At 53.7% G+C, this 22,922-nt stretch overlaps 1 protein-coding gene across 1 annotated transcript; it reads left to right on the top strand.

Annotated features, from left to right (window-relative positions):
• The first annotated feature begins 12,525 nt into the window (after positions 1 to 12,525).
• Positions 12,526 to 22,572, top strand: MEX3A (mex-3 RNA binding family member A). Its single transcript, XM_057540723.1, has 2 exons — positions 12,526 to 13,550; positions 17,164 to 22,572. Exons 1-2 carry the CDS (start codon positions 13,097 to 13,099, stop codon positions 18,270 to 18,272), a joined length of 1,563 nt encoding a protein of 520 aa, XP_057396706.1. The 5' UTR covers positions 12,526 to 13,096; the 3' UTR covers positions 18,273 to 22,572.
• The last annotated feature ends 350 nt before the right edge of the window (positions 22,573 to 22,922 follow it).

The following is a 22,922-nucleotide window of genomic DNA, read 5'->3' as shown; positions in this document are numbered from 1 at the left end:
GATGGAGAAGCTGAGGTTTGGAGTAGGGATTATAATAACAGCTAACACTGAGTGCTGACGATGCCAGGCACTGTTCTAAATAGAGCAGGTGCATTATTCACCCGATCCTCACCATGACCCTGCATGGGAAGGACTGTTATCATCAGCTCCATTTTACGAGTGAGAAAACACAGCACAGTGGGTCCAGGGTCACACAACCAATCAGTGGTGGAGCTGGGATTCAAACCCCAGAGACCTGGCTTGGAAGAGCACACTCTCAACCCCAAAGTTGCAAAGGAGCCAGTGGCGGAACCAGGTCCAGCCAGATGCTATCTCCTCTAGACACAAGTCAGAAAGCCGGTGAGAGTGGGTAAACCAAGGTCAGAGAAGCCACAGTCCAGGTGGGAGGCCTGAAAGCTCCCGGCCCCTCCCTCACAGGGGCAGAAGGGGCTGGGTGGTAAGGGCCTGGGCAGTGAGGCAACTTCCCCATGGGACCACACTTCCACCTGCCTGCCGCCCTCCCCTCCCGAAGGGGAGCCCTGACCAGCCCCAGCTGAGCCATCACCCTCCCTGTGCTAATTGATGGAGCCTCCTAATTGCTGATCACAAGCAGGCAATTAAGTCCAATTAGGGAGCGAGAGCTAATTAGTCCTCAGCTTCCCACAGCCTCTGGGCACCCCCAGGGTCTGCAGGAACCTGCTGCCCACCTCTCCCTGCCCCCAGGGAGGAGAATTGCTGCTTGTAGTGAGCATGTGAAAAGTTCACGTGGCTTCCTTGCTCTCCTAAGTATCAAGGGTCAAGCACCTCAGCTTATCACCTACCTCTGCACTCCGGGGCAACTCTATCTCCAGTCCCACTATACATGACTTGCCTTCCCTGACAACCAAGAACATTCATGTCACCCCATAATTCATAAGAACTTGCCCACCATCCCATCCATCATCCCTAAAACCCTGGAGGTAGGGTACTCCACATTATCACTGGGGCTCAGAGAGGGTAAGTGATTTGCCAAAGATCACGCAGTCCACTTTGACCAAAGATCCTCTACCCCCTGACATACATATGTGATGTCTTTCTGATGATCCCCCCACTATCATTCCTGTTGTAACATGGTAGACAGGTGGGGCATGAGTTGTGTACCTTCTTTCCACGGGCTATATACTATGTTAGGTTTTCCCGTTTAATCTGCTGTCCTCCCTCTGTTCCTCTGCCTGACTCCGATCCAAGAACCCAGTGCCAAATTCAAGAAGGTTCTTTCTGGGTTCACAGAACTTAGAAGACAGAGGATCTAGTTCTCTCTTCCATTAATTTGCTCTGTGACCTTGGAGAAATTGCTTCCTTTCTATGGGTCTCGGTTTCCTCATCTGCAAAACAAGTGCACTGGACTGGAAGATTTCCAAGGCACTTCCAACCTCCATCCCTTCTGCTGCAGAGGAAGAGATGGTGAAGAGCTACAGTTCCTTCTTGCATGTCATTAGGGGATGAGACAGGGATACCCCCTTTCATACTGAAATTGTGGGGGCCCCACGGCTAAACAAGAATGAAACTGTCCTGACAATGACTGGAGGATGCTGGGGATTCCCAGGCTCTAGCAGGGGCTGGGAGTGGAGAGTAGGGGGTCAAACATGATGATCTCTCTCTCTCTCTCTCTCTCACAACACACACACACACACACACACACACACACACACACACACAACCGCCCCAAGGACCAGGATACAGGAAAATTGGTAGGGGAAATTGCATGGCCAGAATTATGGCCTGCTTCCTTGGGCTTGGAGGACAGTGAGAGGCAGGCTGGATGCACAGTTTCTGGCCCACCTCAGGCTGTACATTTTGCCAAGCTCCCTCCCTGTCAGGGTTGGATTCACACAGGGCAGAGCAGGCAGGGAGGCTGGGGGAGATGGAGGGGCCCCTTCCTGTCTCCTCCTGGGTCTTAGCCACACTCTAACTTCCATGCCCCTGTTCTTCTTTTTCTGCTCTCTGGGTCTTCACAGGATGGTTAGAGTCAGACTAGCCTGGGTTCCAATCCTGGCTCTACCACTCATGTCCTACTTGTGTCACCCTTGGCCAGCCTGACAATTTCCTCTTCTGTAAAATGGGGTAACACTAATTCCAGAGGGCCGTTGTGAGCAATAAGTGAAATGTGCATGTACGGTGAGGAGCACAGGGTCTGCCTCTTGTCAGGGCTCAGCTCCCCTCGCAGCACCTGAAAGAGCACAGGTTCGGGAGCTGTGGTTGGGAGAACGTGTGCTGAGCACCAAGAAGGAACCACAGGGCATCCGGTCCCCAGCATCCAGTCCCTCTGCAGCTTTCCCGTTCCTGAGGAGAATCACTGTTCACAGGCCCTGGGGTCCCAGGAGTCCCCAGCTTGCCACAAACACTACCATTGTCATAGAAACCGGACCTCCTCTTCCTCTCTCACTGATTGATTTCACCACATTGTCCCCCACCCTGTGTCTGGTTCCTAGATCTCAGCTTTTGACTCACTGATTGAACCGCTTCTCATTTCATGTCCCCAGGATACCATCAACCTTGTCCCCACTTCAGGATCTGTGCCCACAGTCCCTCAGCAAGGCCCTCTTCCCCAGCGGCCGCGACTCCCTTCCCTGCCAAGTTAGTCTGGGCACCTCCTGGAAAAACGTCTGCCCATGAGGTATGAGTGAACTTCAGCCCCGGCTGCCCCCGCGGGCCTCAGGACCTCACCTTTCCTGCCCATTTCAAACTCCGTTAGCGTGGGGTTGTAAAAGCAGCGAGGGCAAGGGAGGTGGCCACGGACAGAGACTGACGGGCGCTGGCGCCACCTGCTGGCCCGGGGGTACCAGCCCCACCTCCTCCTTAAGGGTGGGCGTGTCCAGGCTAGTCCTGAGTGGCAGAAGGCCCTGGCTCTGTGTCCTGCCAGGAGACAGTCATCCACATCATTCGTTCATTCATTCATTCACAGATATTTACCATCTGTGTGCCCCAAATAGCTCTTGTTCTAGCGGAACAAGCAATTAAACTGTCATGAGTGCCTCAAAAGGAGTAGCTAGGGATGCGAGGGTTGGCAGGGGCAGAGAACCAGGCACCTAACCCAGGCTGCGGTTCCCCGAGTAAGGGGTGACCAAGCTAAGTCCTGAATAATAATCACCAACATTTATTAAGCACTTTCTGTGTACTAGACGCTATGTCAGTACTTTACATGCCTCTTGCCACTAATCACATAACAATCCCATGAAGTAATTGCTACCCTTATCTTCATTTTATAGATGGGGAAAACAAATTCAGAGACATTAAGTAATTTGCATAGAGCTCACCGGTAATAGGCCACCTGCCCACCTGTAGCCCAGGTGCGGAGGACACTACGGGCTCCCGCTTGAATAGCTGGGCAGAAAGGGAGAAGAAAGTGTGTTCCAGGTGGAGGAAACTACAGGCCTGGAAATCACTGGCGCTTTGGAAACAGGAGGAGAGACGGGCAAAGGAGACCGAAAAGGAGCACCCAGGGAGGGAGGAGAAAAGCCGGGGAGGAAATAAAGGGTATAGAGAAGGAAGGAGGAGCCAGCAGGGTCAGAGGTCAGAGGTCCAGCAAGATAAAAACTGAGACTGGCCTCAGCCCCTGCTCTAAGGGAGCCCATCAGTGTGGGAAGGTGGGACGCAGAAACACCGGGAGAGCAGGGTAGGTAATCCCTCTGCACAGGTCTGATGTCAGGGCTTGGGCCAACCAACAGGCCTGGAGCAGTCTGGGAAGGCTGCCTGGGAGAGACATGTATAGTTACCCACCTGGAATGGGCATGGAAGCCCCTCTAGAAAACTGGCAATAAGGGTATAACTGGCAGCCTGGGTATAACTGGCCAAGTCCTGGAACTGGATGCAACTGGGGAACAGCCTGACCTCCCTCAGGCTCTGGAGAAGGGGCATTGTGCAAGGATGTTGGAATGAGAAAGTGCCTCGAAGTCCCTCTGGCCCAAGCCACCCCATCTGTAGTCCTGAGCTGGAGGTAGCTTATGCCTGCTGGTAAGAACCCATTGTTTACATTGAAATCAGCCATGGTGAGAGAATTTACACCTTGGAAATTGACAACTGCCACAAACCAGGACTTCCCCCCACCCCACCCCTGTCATTAAACATGTGCAAGCACATCTCTGTTCTACCCTCTCCTGTCCCTACTTCAAAGAAGACGAAACTGAGGCCCAAAGATGGGGAGTGACTTATTCAGTATCACACAGTAATTTTTTTCCTCTTACTCATTCAATTAATCATTCACTTAATAAATTTTTATTGAGTGCCCCCTCCGCTAGGCTTTGGGAAGACATGTCCCTTGTCCTGGGGGAGCTTGAAGTCTGGAGTAGCATACAGAACATGTACACTGGCTGTGACGGCACTGTGGGCTAAGTACCACCAAAGGGGTAGGTACCGGTGCCACGGCAGACTCAGGAGGAGCACTGAAGTCCATCAGCACAGTCAGGAAGGCCTCTCAGAGGACATGACTCCTGAGCTCAGCTCTGAAGGATGAGTGGGAGATAGACAAGATGATGGGGGAGAGAGGGTTGGAGGCAGAGAGAATAGCACCTGCAAAGGCATAGGGGAATGAGAAGACCTGGCAGGAGCACATGATCTATGTGTACTTCTTTGAACTCTCAAGGGCCTACTGGGTCCAAGACTCCTTTTACCAGCAGTGACTGAGGGGAGGGGTTTACATGCTTAGAGATCCCTTCTGAGCCATCAGTCAGAAGTCACACCAGTGAATTAGCACCATTATGGAGTTCCTGCTGTGAATGAGTTCCGGACTAGGCGTTGGCGAGAGGAGGACTCCTGGTTCCAACCCAGTGAAGGTATATGCCAAGCATCATGCAAACGGCACCCCTCTGGAGACCAGATGAGGGATGGCTCTGAGGGCCCAGGGGTGGGGCTTGGGAGGGGAGGGGAGAGATGCAGCTGGGTGTGGAGGGTAGGAGGTATGGTGGAAAAGCAGAGGGAGAAGTTGAATATTTGGTGGGGTGTGGGGGTCAAGGGAAGAGGCTGTTCAAGAGGGAAGTATGGATGAGCATGCACACGCAGCTTCCAAGCAGCAAACATTGAGCACCTACTGTGTGCCGGCACAGGTGCTGGGAATACAGGAGTGGACTAGAGCCAGTCCCTGTCCTCAAGGGGCTCCCAGGGTACTTGGGGAGACAGAAATGTAAACGGACAGTTACAATATAGTGTGATGAATGGTAAGAGATCTCGAAAAATGACCGGGAGAGATTTCCCAGGGAAAGTGACCTGGAATTTGAGTCCCACAAGATGAACCAGCATGAGCCAGGTAAAGGGTGAGGGAACAGCAGATGGGACAGCACAGGCCAAAGCTGGATGATGGGCAGAACATGGTGTGCTCAAAGCCCTGAAAGAGGGCTCATGTAGCTGGAGTGGAGGGTGAGAGGGAGGGCAGGATCAGCTGACCGCTGGGCAAGGGCCAGAATGTGAGGGATATTCTAAATCACACTAAGGAGTTTGGTCTTGGATCTAATGACAATGGGGAGCCAATACAGTGTTTTAAGAAGGAGAGTTTCATGATCATATTTGGTTTTTAAAAATTATCTCTCTGGCCACCATGTGGAGAATGGATTGGAGGGGTCAGGGGAGACAAGAATGGAGGAGAGAGACCAGCTAGAGACTATTGCAGGCAGGAGAGGATGATGGCTTGGATCAGGAGAGTAGCAGTGGAGTTGGGAAGTTGATGCATTTGGGAAATGTTTTGAGGGGTAGTTGACAGAATTGGTTGATGGACTAGATGGGAGGAAGTTAGGGAAAAGGCAGGGATGATAGATGGCTCCAGATTTCTGGCTTGAGCAACCAGGTGGAGGGTGATGTCATTTACCAGAAGCGGGGGAGGGGAGAGCCGGTTTGGACTGTTGTGGCGGAGCCAGGACTAAAAACTCAGGACTCCTGGTTCCAAGCCAGCACCTGTTTTCCCTGGGGGGACTACTGGGAGAAAGCAGCGAGAATGTGAGACAGAGGAAGGGGAACATGGGGATGGAGAAGGGCGGAAGCAAAGGGAACAAAATAATAGTAACAATTGCTAACTCAATGCCAGGCACTGTGCTTTATATATGTCCAGTTAAATTCTCACAACATGACCATTCTTTCTAAATTAACCACCTCACACCTTTCTACCCTCAAATCCTGCTTTGTTTTTCCTCACAGTGATTACCACTACCAGAAATTACATGATATACTTGTTTACTCTGTCTCCCCTCCCCCACAGAATATCAGGTCCATGAGAGTAAGGACTTTGTCATGTTCAATGATGTATCTCCAATGCCTGGAACAGTGCCTGACACAGCAAGTGTTCAATATGTGTTTATTGGATGAAAACTTTTTAACTCCTTATTAGGTAGGTTTTATTATTATTCTGCTTCAGACCCAGGTCGGTTGTACTCAAATGTCTGTTTGGTTAGCCTGGCCCTGATCAGTGTCTGCCAGGGACTCAGGAGGGCAACTGGACATGAACCAGTCTTAAGCAGCTGGAGGGGGCTCAGGATGACCTGGGGAGCTGGTCAGACCATGGGGATGGTCTGTAAACCCAGGCCACCTGGGTTTTTGTCCTTAGTCAGGAATAGACTGGTAGCCTCCTTGTCTCCCACTTGGTGGATGCCCCTCCAGAAAAGGGAAAGGTGGAAGCTTGAGATGACACTTGAGGAGGCAGGACTGGGCGTGGATCCCTAACTGGCAGGGAAGAAACCTCTGGGTCCTAGTGTGCAAGCCCACGCTGGAGCCGCTCCCAGTAGCTGGCCTGCAGCGCCACCTCGTGGCCAAAGTTCAAAGGTGCTTTTCCTCCACCTATCCCTGGCGCTCCTCAGGATCCAGGCAAGCAGGCCACTTTCCCAACCAGCAAGCCTCCTGGGCACCTCTGACATCAATCTCCAGTCCTCTCCCTTTGAATGAACTTCACTCATACTTCAGGGACTCCAGATCCAGGAAGCCTCTCCTGGTCCAACTTCAGTGATCACTCTCTCCTCGGCCTCCAGACTACTCACTGGGTGTCACTGTTCACTTCTGGGGTCCTAGGCTCTGGAGTCAGACAGATCTGGCTTTGAACACTGGAGTGTCCATTTACCAGCTGTGTGACCTGAGCAAGTTACTTAACCTCTCTGAGCCTTAGGTCCCTGATGTTAAGCAGAGATGGCAATTCCAGCCTCACAGAGTTGTGAAGAGGATTAAATGAGATCAAGTCTGTAAACACCAAGAAGAGAGCCTGGAAATAAGGAAACTCAGGAATTGGAAAGTCCCTCTTCCCACCCCTCTCTCTCTAACTTCCTCTTCCCTTTCCTGAAAAAGGAAGCATGACGGAACAGAAGGCACAAGAGAGTCATAGGACCTGAGTTCTCTGGGCCTCAATCTGCCTCACTGTAAAACAATGCCATTAGATAACTGGTGAATCTATTCATTCATTCATTCAGTTTCTAGTCCACCTATGACATTCTATACAGTCTTTTATATCCATTAATTCACCTGTGCCAGATTGTGTCTTATACTTCAGTATCCCCTGTTAGTATCCAGTACAGTGCCTGGCACAGAGAGGACACTGGAAAAATCCCTCCCCAACAACCTAGCAAGGGCATGTTTACTGCCGCCCTCTCCCTGCCCCAAGAGAACACCCAGCCCTGCCTGGCACCAGGTGCCCCTCCCCCTCCCTTGCCTCAGCCCGAAACCAGAGCTGGCGCCACTGGGTGAGGAATCTGGGGACCAACTGTCACAGCTCTGGTATCACCTGCCTCCCGGACACCTGGGTCCGGCCCTGAATCCCAGGGGGGCCCTGTCAGCCAGCTGTCCTGGGGGACCCTAGTTCTGCCCCAGCCCCTCTGAGCTGCTCTCCCTAGGGAAATCAGAGAGTGCAGGGGACCTGCTAGGGGGAGTGCTGGAGTGGTCCCAGGGGAGGAGCAGAGAGGTGTTTGTCTGTCCAGGTCCAAAGCCCTTGGAGATTGGGCCCACAACAGTGGAAGGACCCAGAGAGACCTCCTCTCTTCTCCAATCTCTGTAGCCCTCCAAGTACCAAAGACTGTTTTGCCCTCACATTTAATCCTGTTTGTCCATGTTCTCTGGGTCATGTAGGCTAGTTTCTGTGTCTTGCTGAGGGCAGAGATCAAGTCTGTTACTTCTTTTGTGTGTCCTAGAGAATTTTACCCAATACATTGTCACTGATTGAAATTAATGAGTTGAGGGGAATTCCCTGGTGGTCCAGTGGTTAACTCCGTGTTCTCACTGCCTCACTGCCAATGGCCTGGGTTAAATCCCTGGTCGGGGAACTAAGATCCTACAAGCCGTGTGGTGTGGCGGAAAGAAAGGGAGAGAGGGAGAGAAAGAAAGAAAAAAAGGAAGAGAAAGAGAAAGAAAAAGAAAAAGAAAGAAAGGGAGAGAGAGAGAGAGGGAGAGAAAGAAAGAAAGAAAGAAAGAAAGAAAGAAAGAAAGAAAGAAAGAAAGAAAGAAAGAAAGAAAAGAAAGAAAGAAAGAAAAAGAAAGAAAGGAGGGAAGGAGGGAAGGGAGGAAGGAGTGAGGGAAGGAAGCAAGGAAGAAAGAAGGAAAGAAATTAATGAGTTGAGTGTATTCGAGCAACAGAGAGAAAACTGGCTGCGCTCTCAGCAGGAAGAATGGTGTTTAGATCACAAGGCAGACTTCCCATAAGGGAGGGGTATTAAGAAAAGAAAACATAAACCCCATAAAGCACAGGAGAGGGGAGGCTCAGCTGATTAAGACAGATGGAGAAGGCATCCCGAGAGGAGTAGGGAGATGGCTGAGATAACCTCTATAAGGGCCAGCCAGCTTGCTAGGGCAACCTTGGTGGTAGCCTCCTGTGTCTGCCTCCCTCCCTGGGGGCTCTGAGAATAGGGCAGGGGAGGGGCAGGTGTTAGGTTTGTGCCCCATCCCTTGGTACTTGACAGCAATAATAGGTGCCCAGGTTTGCTGACCCATCCTACTCCTGTCTTTCAGCCTCCACTCGAGCTCTGGGCCATCCCACTCTCAACTGGGTCACCTTTCTTGCCTTGCAGCCAGACCTGTGTGTACACACACACACACACAGATACACTTGCACATAGACACACACACGCTCATACAGCCAACTCAACGACTCCACAGGGTCCTTTGTTCCTCAGGCCTGAGGCTGTGTGTGTGCTCGAGACATATAGAGTTCACCTGCACTCCAGTGCTCAACAGGAATTATTCTTGGATTGATCTGCTGTTTGTTTGGGATGATCTTATTTCTGCAAGTCTAGATCTAGAACTATCTTCAAATGACTCACAGTGGGGCAGGATCTCCTCCGGTGCCTGGCACATCCTAAGAGCTCAATAGGAAGTAGTTAGCTGAATGAATGAATTAAAATTAATTAATGAAGACCACAGTCTAGGTAAAGTCAATTGCCAGGGGAGAGCAACCAGGGCCCCCAAACTAACATTGACTGAACACCTTAAATGAGCCAGGCACTGTGCTAGGAACTTGGCTTATTATTTCCATTTGAGAGATGAGGAAATCGAGGCTCAGCAGTAATTGACTGCTCAAGGGGCAGAACTAGCACCCAGCATGTTTGGCTCCAGAGGTCTGCTCCTTCCTCTTACATCATGAAGCTTGGAATGCGCGGTTACCCTCACTACACCCTTACTGAGCTTCTGCTCTGGGCAGGGCCGTGTGCTAGGTACTGGGGGACCAGGGTGGGAGACAATGACAAAGATGAGACCTACAGTCCTGTCCTCCAAGGTCCTGAAGGGGAGAGATATGCCACCTACACACCTTTCTGGTCATGGGCAGAGTGAGGGCTGGGGGGGCGGGGTGGGCATAGCTACCTATTTCCAAGCAAAATTGTTTAAGTAAGGCCTTCAGCCCTCATGGGGCTAATTCTAGAATGGGCAGGCAGGGGAAGAGAGGAAAAGGAGTGCCCCTGGACAGAAACTTAGCTTGGGCAACACAGATGTCAGTGGAGGAGGGGAGTCCCCTGAACAAAGGACGGCACCAGCCTCTGGGAGTGAGGGAAGGACTCATCAAAACCCCTCCCGAAGGAATTCCCTGGCAGTCCAGTGGTTAGGACTCGAGCTTTCACTGCCAAGGGCATGGGTTCAATCCCTGGCCAGGGAACTAAGATCCTGCAGCCAAAAAAAAAAAACCTCCTGAGAACCTGGCTCCTCAAGGTGCCCATCGCCAGGCTCCGCTGCCACTGGGCACTCTGGCAGGCCCCCCCCCCCGCCGTGGGTGGACGTACCCCGCACAATCTGCAGGCACATGCCTCTATGTGCACAGCCAAGCCCCAGACCTAAGTGCGCTCACACACACATCCTGCCCTCCAGGTGCCAGGTTCACGTTTGCCTCTCTCACCTTGGATATTTGGAGTCAGTGGGAGCCTAAGGGTGGACCCATGGTACATGAACACACCCAGGGGGGCTGATTAGTCCTTGTTGGATCAGTGAGCGGGGGTCCAGCAGGGACTGCCGCTTCCCCTACCCTGCCCCTTAGTCTGTCCCTTCCCATTCAGCAGCTGTCCCCTCCCCACTAGCACACACTTGTTTCTGTCCTTTGTTTTCCTCCCTGGCCAAACCCCCAAGGCTTCTTTGGTCATTAACCTCCTGCTTTAATTAGCTTAGTGGGGAGGAAAGTGGAAGCAGGGCCGATTCAGGAGTGGGTGTCTAGGGGGAATCTCATTTCAGAGGGGACAGGAAGGCTCAGACCAGCTGGTGACAAAAAGGCCTGGCACACAATCCATCCTATGCAACTGTTTGCGATTTCTGTTCATGTTAAAAACAGTCACCTGGTCCACAGAGTAGGAGGCTTTCCCCATAGCTCCTGGTTCCCCCAGTCCAGGTTCCTGGGGCAGAAGGAGAGGGGACAAGAGCAGGAAACAGCCACTCCCACAGGGCCATGTCTCTCCAATTCTTCCTCGCCCACTCTTGCTTAGAGGCGGGAGCACCCAATCCAAGAAGGTTTATTGTTAACTTTATGTTAAATCCTCGATCCAGAGGGCACCCCTCTCCAATTCCGGGGGCTTCCGGGGTTTCTCAGTCACGGCTCCCCTTCCCTGGATCTTCTGCCAGGCAAAGAAGCAAGAGCCCCGCAGTGCGCCAACCCCCAACCCCTCCTGAGATCCTCCACCCTGGCTCCCACCCTCCCATTGGTGTGCAAATTTACTCTCTCCAAGAATCAGTTTAGGGAACTGGGCTTGCAGCTCAGCCCTCACGGCCTCACAGTGCCTGGTCTCTGAGGTCATCTCCTCTGTTCCCCTGCCTCCAAGCAGGACTTTACCTCACAAACTAGTTCAGATTTTTGGTTTCCAAGGCACTCCAGAAAAGGACACCTTACTACTGTAGCTCACCCACCCATTCTTATAAAACTGTTTTGGGAAGTTCTTAAAAGTCTGACCTCAAGCCCTCAAGCTGCAGTGCCATCCCTTCTCCTACTGGGAAAGACCCAGGCATAAAAAGGGTAACAAAAGAAATGTTGAAGCTATGGGGTAAGGGGAGAAAAGATTGCATTACACTCCAACTTCCACAAACTCCCCTAAAAGTGCCCAACTGTCCAATTCATGCCTTAAAAACTGATTTTTACTTTCACCAAATTTCCAGAGTCAAAGGAGCTGAATTAATTAATGGGTTTTCAATGGGGAGAGGTGGGTGAGACAAAGTGGGATGATGGTGAAGATCACCCCCAAGCTATATATATGGCCCAGGCCTGAAGAAGTCTGGGTCTCCATTCCATCCAGTCTCTCTTTCCTCCTTCTGTCACACCCAAAGCTCCTGGCTCTCACCCGAAACTGTTAAGTCACATCATGCCTTTAAGACTTACTTGCCTCCTCACTCTTTCCCCCCACTTCTCTCCTCTCCCTCCACCCCTTCATCCTCCTCACTTCATCTCTCCACAGCCCTCCCAGCTCCCCTCTACTGATCAGAAGGATGTTAACTAACTCACCTCCCAGTCGGTGCCTCTCAGATCTCCGAGACTGGGGGAGCGGGAGGGGACGAGGGGGGATGGCTTGCCGCTTGGGGATGAGGGGACCCCGTCTTTTACCAAGGGGTCCCACCCTCCAAACCGGCACCCCATCCCGGCCCCCCCAGCGCGCAGAGCCGTGTTCTCCCCGCATCGCGGCTGCGGGCTTTGTCTGCTCTGCGGAGAACCTCTCCCCGCGGCCCAGAGCCGGGATCGACTCTGGGAGAGCGGGAGGGGGGAGCTGAGAGCGGAGAGGGAGCGCGGCAGGGAGGGGGAAGAGGGGAGAAAGAGCGAGAGAGAGAGAGAGAGCGACAGAAAGCCGCAGTGACCCAGCCGGGACCGCTCCCCGCCCTCTCGCCCCCACCTCATTACCATAAGAAAGAGGGACCAAAGACCGGCCCGGATCGGGAAGGAGCCCGTCTTGGGAGGGGGCACATTCCATTAGCCTTTTTTCAACACGTTCCGTTTCTGTACACTGACTCCTCTCCTGGTGCCCGCCTCTTGGAAAAATGAGGGACCTTGACTTCCATCCCACCCCCAGCTTCGCCTCCCAGCCGCGGGTAAAGACCGAAGGCACATCCATATCTTCCTCGGGTCAAGGAATTCGTCCCCGCGCCCCCGAGGGCGGGAAACTACAACTCCCGGCATGCCCCGGGCGCCCCCGGCGCGCCCCCCTCCCGTCAGTTCCATGCTGCTCCATCCAGTTCATTTAAAACAAAAGAGTTTGAGCGCTGGAAGGGGCTGGGCTCTATTGGGGGCCACTGAGCGCCGCTCCTGGACTGGGGCTCGGTGCGGGAGCCTAAGGGGGGCGTCTGGACGGTGGGGTCTAGAGACTCCCGGGACCGAGGCGGGAGGGGTGGGGGCAGAGATCCCGCAGCCCCCCGCCCCCCGTCACCCCCGGAGAGGAGAGGAGATCTGCTTTCTTGGTTTTGCTTCTCTTTCCCCCCACCCCCACCCTGGGGGCTGGGGCGAGGGGAGTCGGGTTACAGGGTGTTTGGGGAGGGGGGCTTAGGGGGAGGGTCTATCTTTCTATCTCGCTTTCTTCCCCCCTCCCCAGTTCTTTGTTCCCCCCTCCCCACACACCCCCCTCCTCTCCTCTCCCCTCCCCTCCTCTCTCCTCTTTTCCCTTCCACCACCTCTCTCTCTCTCTCTCTCTCTCTCCCTCTCTCTCTCTCCCCCAGCTTTTGTTTCGCCATGCCTAGTCTAGTGGTATCTGGAATAATGGAAAGAAATGGGGGCTTTGGAGAACTAGGATGTTTCGGGGGAAGCGCTAAGGACCGAGGGTTGCTGGAAGACGAGCGCGCCCTTCAGCTGGCTCTCGATCAACTCTGCCTCCTGGGTTTGGGGGAGCCCCCCGCCCCCACGGCGGGCGAGGACGGGGGAGGTGGGGGGGGCGGCGCCCCCGCGCAGCCGGCCGCCCCCCCGCAGCCGGCCCCGCCGCCGCCGCCCGCGGCGCCCCCGGCAGCCCCGACGGCGGCCCCCGCGGCGCAGACGCCCCAACCCCCCACCGCCCCCAAAGGGGCCAGCGACGCCAAGCTCTGCGCTCTCTACAAAGAGGCCGAGCTGCGCCTGAAGGGCAGCAGCAACACCACCGAGTGTGTACCCGTGCCCACCTCCGAGCACGTGGCCGAGATCGTGGGCAGGCAAGGTAAGCGGGCGCCGGGACCGCGGAGAGGGATTGGAGTGGGGGGCACGCCATCCCTACCACGGAAAGTTCATTTCCTCCCTTCTTGCCCGCCTCTGGCTCTGTCCCTTCCCCACAAAGGGGGACCCGCCCCCTACCCTGATTTCCAAGTGCCACAAAGTTCCCTGCTACCCCCACCCCGCCAGTTGGGACTGTTCTCCAGATCCTTCCTCCCCCAGGGCTCTGCCCTTAGACAAAGAAATATCCTCTCGTGGAGAGAGGGAAAAGGGAGGGGGATCGGTCTTCCAATCCGGGGAGGCTGTCCGGAGGGGGTGTCCACTCGTAGACAGAAAAACTGGTGGAATGTGCAAAGAGTTACTCAGAAGCCCCAACTCCGGCATTTGCTAGTGGTTTTGGGGAGGGGGCACCCCTGGGACCCCCAGCCGCCTGGAGTTACAGACTTTGGGGGAGACCTGGCCTGGGAAGCCAGACTGAGTATCTATCTCTTTGTTGGGCTGAGTGTAGGAATGGAAGGGGGTGTGGCTCATGGGAGGGTCCCAGCCTGGGGGTGAGGTGGGAAAGGGGGGCTGCTGGGAGGAGGGAGTCCTGTGGTCACCCACACACCAAAGTTGAATGGTCTATGGGGTTTTGGAAGGGGCGCCTCCAATGAAGTGCCACGTCCTGGTGTGGACCTCTCCTCCTCCCTCTCAGGCTTTTGTTCTGGGCTGGCCACGGCAAGGGGCCAGAGGCCTGGAGAGGGGTCTCTGGTAGTGAGAGAGTAGGACAGAGTGGGTGAGGGCATGCTGGGGGGTAAGAAACCTTCACCTGGAGATCTGGTGGAGGGCATGTGTCTGGGTGTGTTGTTGGGGGGAGGGGGGTGTGGGTGTAGAATTAATCCAGTGTAGTATGTCTGATACCACACCCTCCTCCGCTCCAGCATCCCTGGGCGGGTGGGGGTGGGAGTGTTGGTGAGGGTCCAGATTGAGCAGACGGGATCCTGGGGACCCTTCCCTCTCCCAGTTTCCCAAAGGGGAGTTGGGGGGTGGGATTTGGAAATTGCAAGGGGGCTGGGCTGGGGAGGTGTGGGGTGGGGGAGGAGCAGGGGAGGAGCTGTCCCACAGTGGGGAACAATAGAGGAGCTGCATTCCGGCTGGGAGTGAGGGAGGAGGCCGGCTGCCGGCCGGGGAAGAGGGGAGGCAAGCCAGGAGGGCCCCTACTCCACATCTCACCTCATCTACCAGAAGTGTGGGGGGTTGGGGGGATTTTGCAGGGAGATCCAGAATGGAGGAGGGGAAGATGCCACTCCCAGGCATAGCCCTCATCCTCCTGGGCACTCCATCTCTTGAGATTTCTGGTTTTAAAAGTTGGATTTCCTCTTGTTGCCAGAAACTAGGGACCCAGAGCCCTGGAATTGGGTGGGGACACTGATATCTTTTCTTGGGTGCGGGGGTGGTCTTGGGAGGCCCCGGAATTTCATGGAGTCATTCTTTCCTCTTCTGCCTCCGCATCAGATGGGCCTGTCTCTCATAAAAGTAGGGGGATTTCTCCTATTCAGAGAAGATAAGCCTCTCCCTCATTCCTTAAGTAAATGGAAGTCCTTTCTCTTGTCTAACCTCCCTCCTCCTGCTGCAGTGTCCGTGCTCCTCTATTTGACCTCTAGGAAGGTGAAGCCAACTGGGTCTTCCCTTCAAGAGATGCTTCTTCAGGGTTGTGAAACCCAAGACGAGGTCCACCACCAGTTCTGCACCTCCAGGCCTCTAGCTTTTCTCCTTAGTTTTATACCCGGCCTGTCCTCCTCACCCCAACTCCAATCCCTAAAGACACCTAGCTCTCGCGTAAGTTTATGGGCCCAAAACTTAGAGCCAGAACGCCGATGCCTATCAGATGCCATGCGATTAGAAGTTGTAGGAGAAGGGGCTTCACTGTTCCTTAACCCTCCATGCCTCACAAATAGAACAGTCATTTACTGACTGACATTAAAGCAGCAAGGATGTGGGCTTGACAACAGGTAGGACTTCTCAGCTGCCAAGAGGTCTGAAGACAAAAAGGGAGGAGCAAATTCTCCTTCCTGAGGTCTCTTGAAGGTGAGGAGAGCTGCCCCCAACCCACTCTCTCCTCCCACATGCCAATCTGGAGAAGAAGCCATCTGGAGTGGAGGAAGGAGAGGGAAAAAAAGATGAGCTCACCCCAGGCCTGTGGTTGGAGGGTTGGGGCAGAATCAGAAAACTAGGACCACTGGCGTTGGTTGGGGAGTGAGGAAGGGAATGGTGAATGTGTATCTGGAGAGGGGTGTGAACGTGTCTAAATGTGAATGGGAACCAAAGTTGTGGGCAGGTGTGTATAGGAATGTGCTGCTTGTGTGCTGGGGATGATGGGGATGGAAGAGTGGGATGGATGAAAGGTTGAAACGCAGGGAATCTGTGTGTATGGGACAGAGGAGTATGTGAAAGTGTACATTAGGTTTGCACCACAAGTATCACTTAGATAAAGGCACACTGCATCACGGCTCCTAGGTTCGTGTGTGTGTGTGCGCACGCGCAAACTCACACACATAGCATGTGTGCTTCGAGAAAGCATGTGAGTCTCTGAGGTTCTGTGTGAAGCTAGGGGCAGGGAGAGGGAAGTGGGAGAGGAGTAGAGAGGCTTGTCCACTCAGCCATCAAGGTCTGCCACCTTTAAACTGCAGTGTGGCCATCCCAGCCTCCCTCACTTTTCTCTTTCCCCTTCTCTCTCTTTGTCTCTCTTTGTCTGGGCCTTTCTCCTTTCTCTTTCTGCCTCTCTTCCCAACCTCCCACCTTGAACCCACTCCTTCTTCAAAGCAAGAGTACAGGTCCAGAACACCTTCTTCCCCACCCTACTCAGCCCCCAGCCCATCTTGGCTCTACTGCCCCCAGGGGACAGGGTGGCAGGAGTGTCCATGGGGTCAGGCGCTACACATCATTATCCTCCTTTCCCTCTTGAAACTCTGATTCTCAGACCCTTCCCAGTCTCCCACACTCCACTAGTTGCTGAAAACTTGCTATGAATTTGGGACCCACTGAGAGACACTAATGGGTGGAAGGCATGGGAGCAGCTGGGGGGTCAGTGGTCCCAGAGTAGACTGGAGGACACTTTTAAGGCATGGAGATCAAGTGAGGAGTAGATTGTGGGTTGCTGGGTCCATTGCAGTTCTGAGGAAAGATCAAGGTCAGTGACAGATTGTAGATTGCATTTCCAGGGCAGGGTGGGGGTGATTAAGTGATTTGTAAGTTTGAGTAGCCAGAAATCAGTAGAGAAATTGTGGCAACGGCTCGTGGTTGGAGAGGAGTTAGTGAGTAGGTTTGAGGTTAGCACCTTGTCTGGAGGGTCAGTGATTATTTCAGGATTTCAAAGAGTGCATGAATTTGGAGGTCCTGAATGGAATTCAAGGGAAAGTTGGGACATTTGGCGATCTGTGGTTGACAGAGACGTTGGGTAGATTTAAGATACGATGAGTGAATTGTTCCGGTTAGGGTGGTTTGGGGGGGCGGGGTTCAAAGGGTAGACAGAGGTTCCTGGGAGGCTGAGTATCTGAGTAGGAGCAGGAGCTTGTTGGACTGAGTACAAACCTTCTTGGCCGGTGAGTTTCTTTCTCTCTTCCCTTAACTACCTGTCCCAGGCTGCAAGATTAAGGCTCTGAGGGCCAAGACCAACACCTACATCAAGACGCCGGTGCGAGGCGAGGAGCCAGTGTTCATGGTGACCGGGCGGCGGGAGGACGTGGCCACAGCCCGACGCGAAATCATCTCAGCAGCTGAGCACTTCTCCATGATCCGGGCCTCCCGCAACAAGTCGGGCGCCGCCTTTGGCGTGGCGCCTGCTCTGCCCGGCCAAGTGACTATTCGTGTGCGGGTGCCCTACCGCGTGGTGGGGCTGGTGGTGGGCCCCAAGGGGGCAACCATCAAACGCATCCAGCAGCAGACCAACACGTACATTATCACGCCAAGCCGGGACCGCGACCCGGTGTTCGAGATCACCGGTGCCCCGGGCAACGTGGAGCGTGCGCGCGAGGAGATCGAGACGCACATCGCGGTCCGCACAGGCAAGATCCTCGAGTACAACAATGAAAACGACTTCCTGGCCGGGAGCCCCGACGCCGCGCTTGATAGCCGCTACTCCGAGGCCTGGCGGGTGCACCCGCCTGGCTGCAAGCCCCTCTCCACCTTCAGGCAGAACAGTCTGGGCTGCATCGGCGAGTGTGGAGTGGACTCTGGTTTTGAGGCCCCGCGCCTGGGCGAGCAGGGAGGGGACTTTGGCTACGGAGGGTACCTGTTTCCTGGCTATGGCGTGGGCAAGCAGGACGTGTACTACGGGGTGGCGGAGACTAGCCCCCCTCTCTGGGCGGGCCAGGAGAACGCCACGCCCACCTCAGTGCTCTTCTCTTCCGCCTCTTCCTCCTCCTCCTCTTCCGCCAAGGCCCGCGCCGTGCCCCCGGGCGCGCACCGCTCTCCTGCCGCCTCTGCGGGGCCTGAGCTGGCAGGACTCCCGAGACGCCCGCCGGGAGAGCCGCTCCAGGGCTTCTCTAAACTTGGGGGGGGCGGCCTGCGGAGCCCCGGCGGCGGGCGGGATTGCATGGTGTGCTTCGAGAGTGAGGTGACTGCCGCACTCGTGCCCTGCGGACACAACCTGTTCTGCATGGAGTGTGCAGTACGCATCTGCGAGAGGACGGACCCGGAGTGTCCCGTCTGCCACATCACAGCCACGCAAGCCATCCGAATATTTTCCTAAGCCCCCTGCCCCTTGCCGCCTGGGGCCACTCCCCAGGGGCCCTTCTTGGAGCTGTGTTCCACTAGGGCCTTTTGGAAATCAGTGATTTGAGGGGCAAGGTGCTTAGAGATGCTCGCTCTCTGGGGAGGGGGGAGGGGAGGCGATGGTGGCTGGAGGGTGGACCACTTTCAGAGCCTCTGGTCACCCTGTCCTGGAAAGGCTGGGAGGGGGCCAGGCCGGAAATTTTACTAGAGTTACAACTCTGATACCTCAACACACCCTTCAGTCTGGAAGCAGCTAAGAGAAACTTCTGTTTTGCCAGAGGTGGCCGCTAAGGTATCCTGACCCCCTCTCCACCTACCCTTATGTGTGTCACACTACCCTTTCCTCTGTGGAGGGGATGGGGAAAGGGAGAGGGAGAATTACCATCTGTATCTAGAGGTGCTCTAACAATCCCCAAGCCCTCTGGTCCTGACCTCTGACCTCCAACCACGACCCTTTAGACCCTCCACCGCCGTATCCTGTTTGGGAATCTGTTCCTGGGTTTCCAGCAGTATAAGGGGGTTGGGGCCCTTTTGGAAGTCGGGATAGATTTTCTAAGGGGGAAGGGGAGGAAGTATGTCAACCAATAAAGGGCTCAGAACTCATCTATCCCCACAAAGCTGGGCTAGAGGAATCTGGAGAGGGGGTGTGCTCTCTGCCCCTTGCAGCTTTTCCCTCCACTCTCTCCTCCCCATCTTTCTTCCCTTTGGGTTTTCCTCACTCCTTTGTTCTCTCCCCCAACTCTCCTCTTTGCTTCCCCTGGCTGGCTGTCACAACCAGCCCTGTCTTGCTCTTTCTCTTTCTTCCCTTCTCCCCCCTCCCTCCTGCTCCTTCCAGCCCAGCTTTGGGGACACCATCCCCCTGGGGAGAAGTAGGGGGAAGAACAATTTGATGGTCCCCCCTAATTCCTCTTCTGGCATCCGGAGGCCCTCTCTCGTACTCCTCCAAAGAAACACCTCAAATTCTTGATGGAATGTATCCCTGTTCTCAGTGAAAATTTGAGAAGGGGACCAATACTGGGTTACATAAAGGGTCAAACCTCCACCTTTATCATCTTGGGGCATTACATTTAGGGAACAGTTCTTGGGCTGGATTTTCTGGTGGTGGGAGGGGGAGAGCCAGGGTAGTGTGTCTGCAGTTTTGAGCAGGAAAGGGCCTGAGGCCATAGGAGAGGCTGCTGGGGGGAGGGGCTGCTCCTCCTCCCCTGCAGTGCCCCACTCCATGCGCCCCTCTCTGGACCTGACCTGAACCCTTATTAGCACGTTAATCATGAAGTCTCTGTCTCACTCTTTGTGGGTGAGGAGAGAGACCAGGTCTTCAGAGAGGGGTCAATCCAGAGCCAAGCAGGATTGGGGTACAGCAGGGCCTGTTCTGAGAATCATGTATGATTTTAGGCCTTGCACCCCCTTTGCTGCTTCCCTACTGCTCATCTGGGGCAGCCACCAGCCTCCCGCCCTCCTGGGTTCCGCTGGCCGGGCCAGGAGAGGATGGGGGATGGGAGTCCCGTGGGGGTCCTAGGAGATTCTTGTATATAGTAGGGTGGGACTCTTCTAAGTGATCTCTGAGCACTTAAGCTCCAGAGTCCCATTCTTTCTGGATGGAGAGGGGGTGCAGGGATGGGGGTACAGAGGGGATTTCCTCCTCTCCTTCCTCCTGTTGTGAATTAACTCACCTCTCCTCAGCCTTCCCCTCCAGACCACCAGCCAGGGAGGGGAGCGGAAGGAGGTCACAGCCAGGAACACTGGCCTGTGACAACTTCCCTCCTTCCCGCCAATGTGAGCCATCCTGAGATGTCTGTACAATAGAAACCAAACCAAATGGGCACCCCTCGGTCGCCGAGGGGGGTGGGGAGGGGGGTGGGAAGATGGGATGTCTGTCTGTCGATCCCCCTCCCCCTCTCCACTCTACCCACAAAGGCAGAAGACTGTTACACTAGGGGGCTCGGAAAATTCAATCCCACTCTTACTAATTGAGCCAAACCTAGAAACAAACGCAAAACACATAGTGAGAGACAAGATAGAGGAGAGAAAGAGAGCGTGAGAGGGAGCGAGATAGGTGACCAACACAGAGGAGAGAAAACAAAAATAGCAAAAAAAAAAAAAAAAAAAACAGTTCTTTATAATTTAATATTCTATTTTAATAAAGGCGTTTATTACCGTATAAATGTAGCAAAGAACCTGGGCTAATATGAAAAAAAAGACTTTTTATTAGGTAATTTATTATATGAAAAGGATATTTTATTTTATGATAAAGTGATCCTTAAAAAAAATAAAAAAACTTTAGAAGGTTTAGAATATATGTAGGGAGAGAAGAAAAAAAATACATTTGTATTCAGAGTTAAATCTTAAAAAAGTGTTTTTAATATATGTTCGGGTTTACGTTCCTTTTTCCCCCCACTTTTTTTTTGGGGAGGAATGTCATTTGCTTTTCCGGGGGAGCATCCTGGGATGGATCGTGGAGACAGGGGCTAGGGGAACTTGGTCCCTCTGGGGCCCTGCAAGTAGATTGGATTTCACTCCCGGGGCTCCCCCTCCCCTCTACCCCTCCCCCTCGGGGGGAGCCGGCAGAGCCAAACAAAGAAAGGGATTAAGGAGAAAGGAAGAAGTTGGAGGACTGAGGACTGAGGATCCTGGGGTGTCCCCCCCCTTCCCCTGCCCTGTCCCAGGGGCGAGTGAGAAGGGCAAGTCCAGAACTGAGGCCTAGCAGGCCTCCGGGAACCCTCAGAGAGGTGTGAGATTTAAGAGAAATAGTTTTTTTTGTTTGTTTGTTTTTTTAACCAAAAATGAGAGAGAGAGAAGAAAAAGAAAGAAACCGAGGGGTTTAAAAGAAAAGAATACTACAAAATAATAATTATAATAATAATAATAATTCAAATTTATTTCATATAATCCTAGAGAAAAAGAGAAAGAATTACTAGTTACTTAGTAGATGATATTCAGATAGCTTAAAGTTTAGTAGCATTGAGGGCCCCTGGGTCCAGTAGAATGTATAAAAGTCATAACGAAAAGGAAAATAGAGGAGGGAAGTGGCTGAGTCCACCCTGAGCCGCTCCATCTTCAGGTATCAGGGTGGGAGCAGGTTGCTAGGTAAGGTTAGGAGCTTCCTTCTAGTCTGCTGGGGTTGATTCTGAGAATCCTTGGATTTTTAAATTATAGGACAAATAGATAAGGGGCTCAGTTCCCAGGGTCTTTGAAAGGATGAACAGTGGTCATTTCAACCAGAGGAGAGCTGGGCTAGGGACAGCAGAGGAGGGAGAGCACATTCACCTGCACCCCTGCTCTGCACCCCAGTACCTGAGGGCCTGGCCATCCTGGCCTTTCCTGTCTGTTGGGCAGCCCTTACTCCGAATGTGTCCTCTTGGGGTTCTCTGGGAGGGTGGAGACTGCCCAGCTCCAACCCTCCTGAGGCAACTTCTCCCAGGCCTAACTGAGGAAGTCCTTCTTGAAGTATAACCTCAATCCACTCCACCTCAGATTGATTCAAGAGCCTGGTAGGTCATTTCACCAACAGACACACATGCTCACGCTTCTTTCTCAGAGCTTCAAGGGGACTGAGGGGGTAGTCTGTCCCCTTTCCTTGTTCCCACCCAATATTCTACTTAGCTTCCGACCTCCATGGCAGCAGGTGGAGGAACCCACTCAATAATCGTTCTCCTTTAAAGCTGCACTGTGCTTTACAGCTTTGCAAAAGTGCTTTATTATCTCATAGAAGTTAGATTTCAAGAAGGACTTCCCACCCACTGGGGTAGAGCAGAGATGCTGTCCTTAAAGGCCTGGGAGAACTGGTCCCCAAGGGTACAAAGGCAGGGGGAGGGCAGGCAGCAGCGACTTTGGGTGACCCTGACCCTAATGCTCTGTTCTAGTGCACTTCCATCTGTAAGTGTTCAGGTAGGGGTCATCCACTGTGCCCCGGCCCCAGGGCACATCACCCTCCCCGCAGAAAACTGGGGAGCTTGGCTTTTGCTTGTGAGAAATCAACTCGTTTTTTAAGCACTTGCCTTCTACCAACCCCAGCTTGCAATCAGGTCGGGCCCCTCCCTCCTACCCAAGGGGGTGTGGAGGCCCCTTGGCTCTTGGCAAGAAGAGCCTGCTCCATGACACCAACGACTGTCATGCCCCTCCCTGGCCCTAGACCCCAAACACACAGCTCCCTCTCCCCAGTTTACTCTTCTCACCCCACCTAGGGACAGATATCCCCCCTGCTCTTTTTGTCCTAGAAACCCCGCTAGTTTGGGAAGGTAGCGTCTGGGGTGGGGAGGGCTTCCCCTTCCCCGCTCGAGGGTACGGGTGGGGTAGGGTGGGTGGGGGGAGACAGCCCTGGGGCAGGGGGAGTGGTCTCTCCACTGTAGAAAGTAGAGTAGGATTGTGGTCAGACTTAATCTGAGGCATCTAGTGAAGACACGTTACAAATCCACCAAGGAAAAACGTTTCAAAAGCAAAAGAAAGGCGGGAATAAAACGGACCCATGAATAATCAAGTCAAAGTGATGTTGCACAAAACACAGAGAAACCAAGAAGGGGGAGGGTTAATGTATTAAATGTGCTATTAAGAACTTAATTTTATTAAAAGTATTATTACTTAAGGCTCCGGCTTCTTTCTCTGCATGTGAGTCTGAACCACCTTGGGGTGA

The sequence above is a fragment of the Balaenoptera acutorostrata genome, chromosome 1 (assembly GCF_949987535.1).
Source record: "Balaenoptera acutorostrata chromosome 1, mBalAcu1.1, whole genome shotgun sequence".
Classification (NCBI taxonomy): Eukaryota; Metazoa; Chordata; class Mammalia; order Artiodactyla; family Balaenopteridae; genus Balaenoptera; species Balaenoptera acutorostrata.
The sequence above is the reverse complement of the archived record's forward strand: the minus strand, read 5'-3'. Positions and strand labels throughout refer to the sequence as shown.

Coding starts and splice junctions, on each gene's coding strand:
- MEX3A (XM_057540723.1), top strand. CDS start 13,097: ATGCCTAGTCTAGTGGTATCTGGAATAATGGAAAGAAATGGGGGCTTT. Junction 13,551..17,163: donor CGAGATCGTGGGCAGGCAAG/GTAAGCGGGCGC, acceptor TACCTGTCCCAG/GCTGCAAGATTAAGGCTCTG.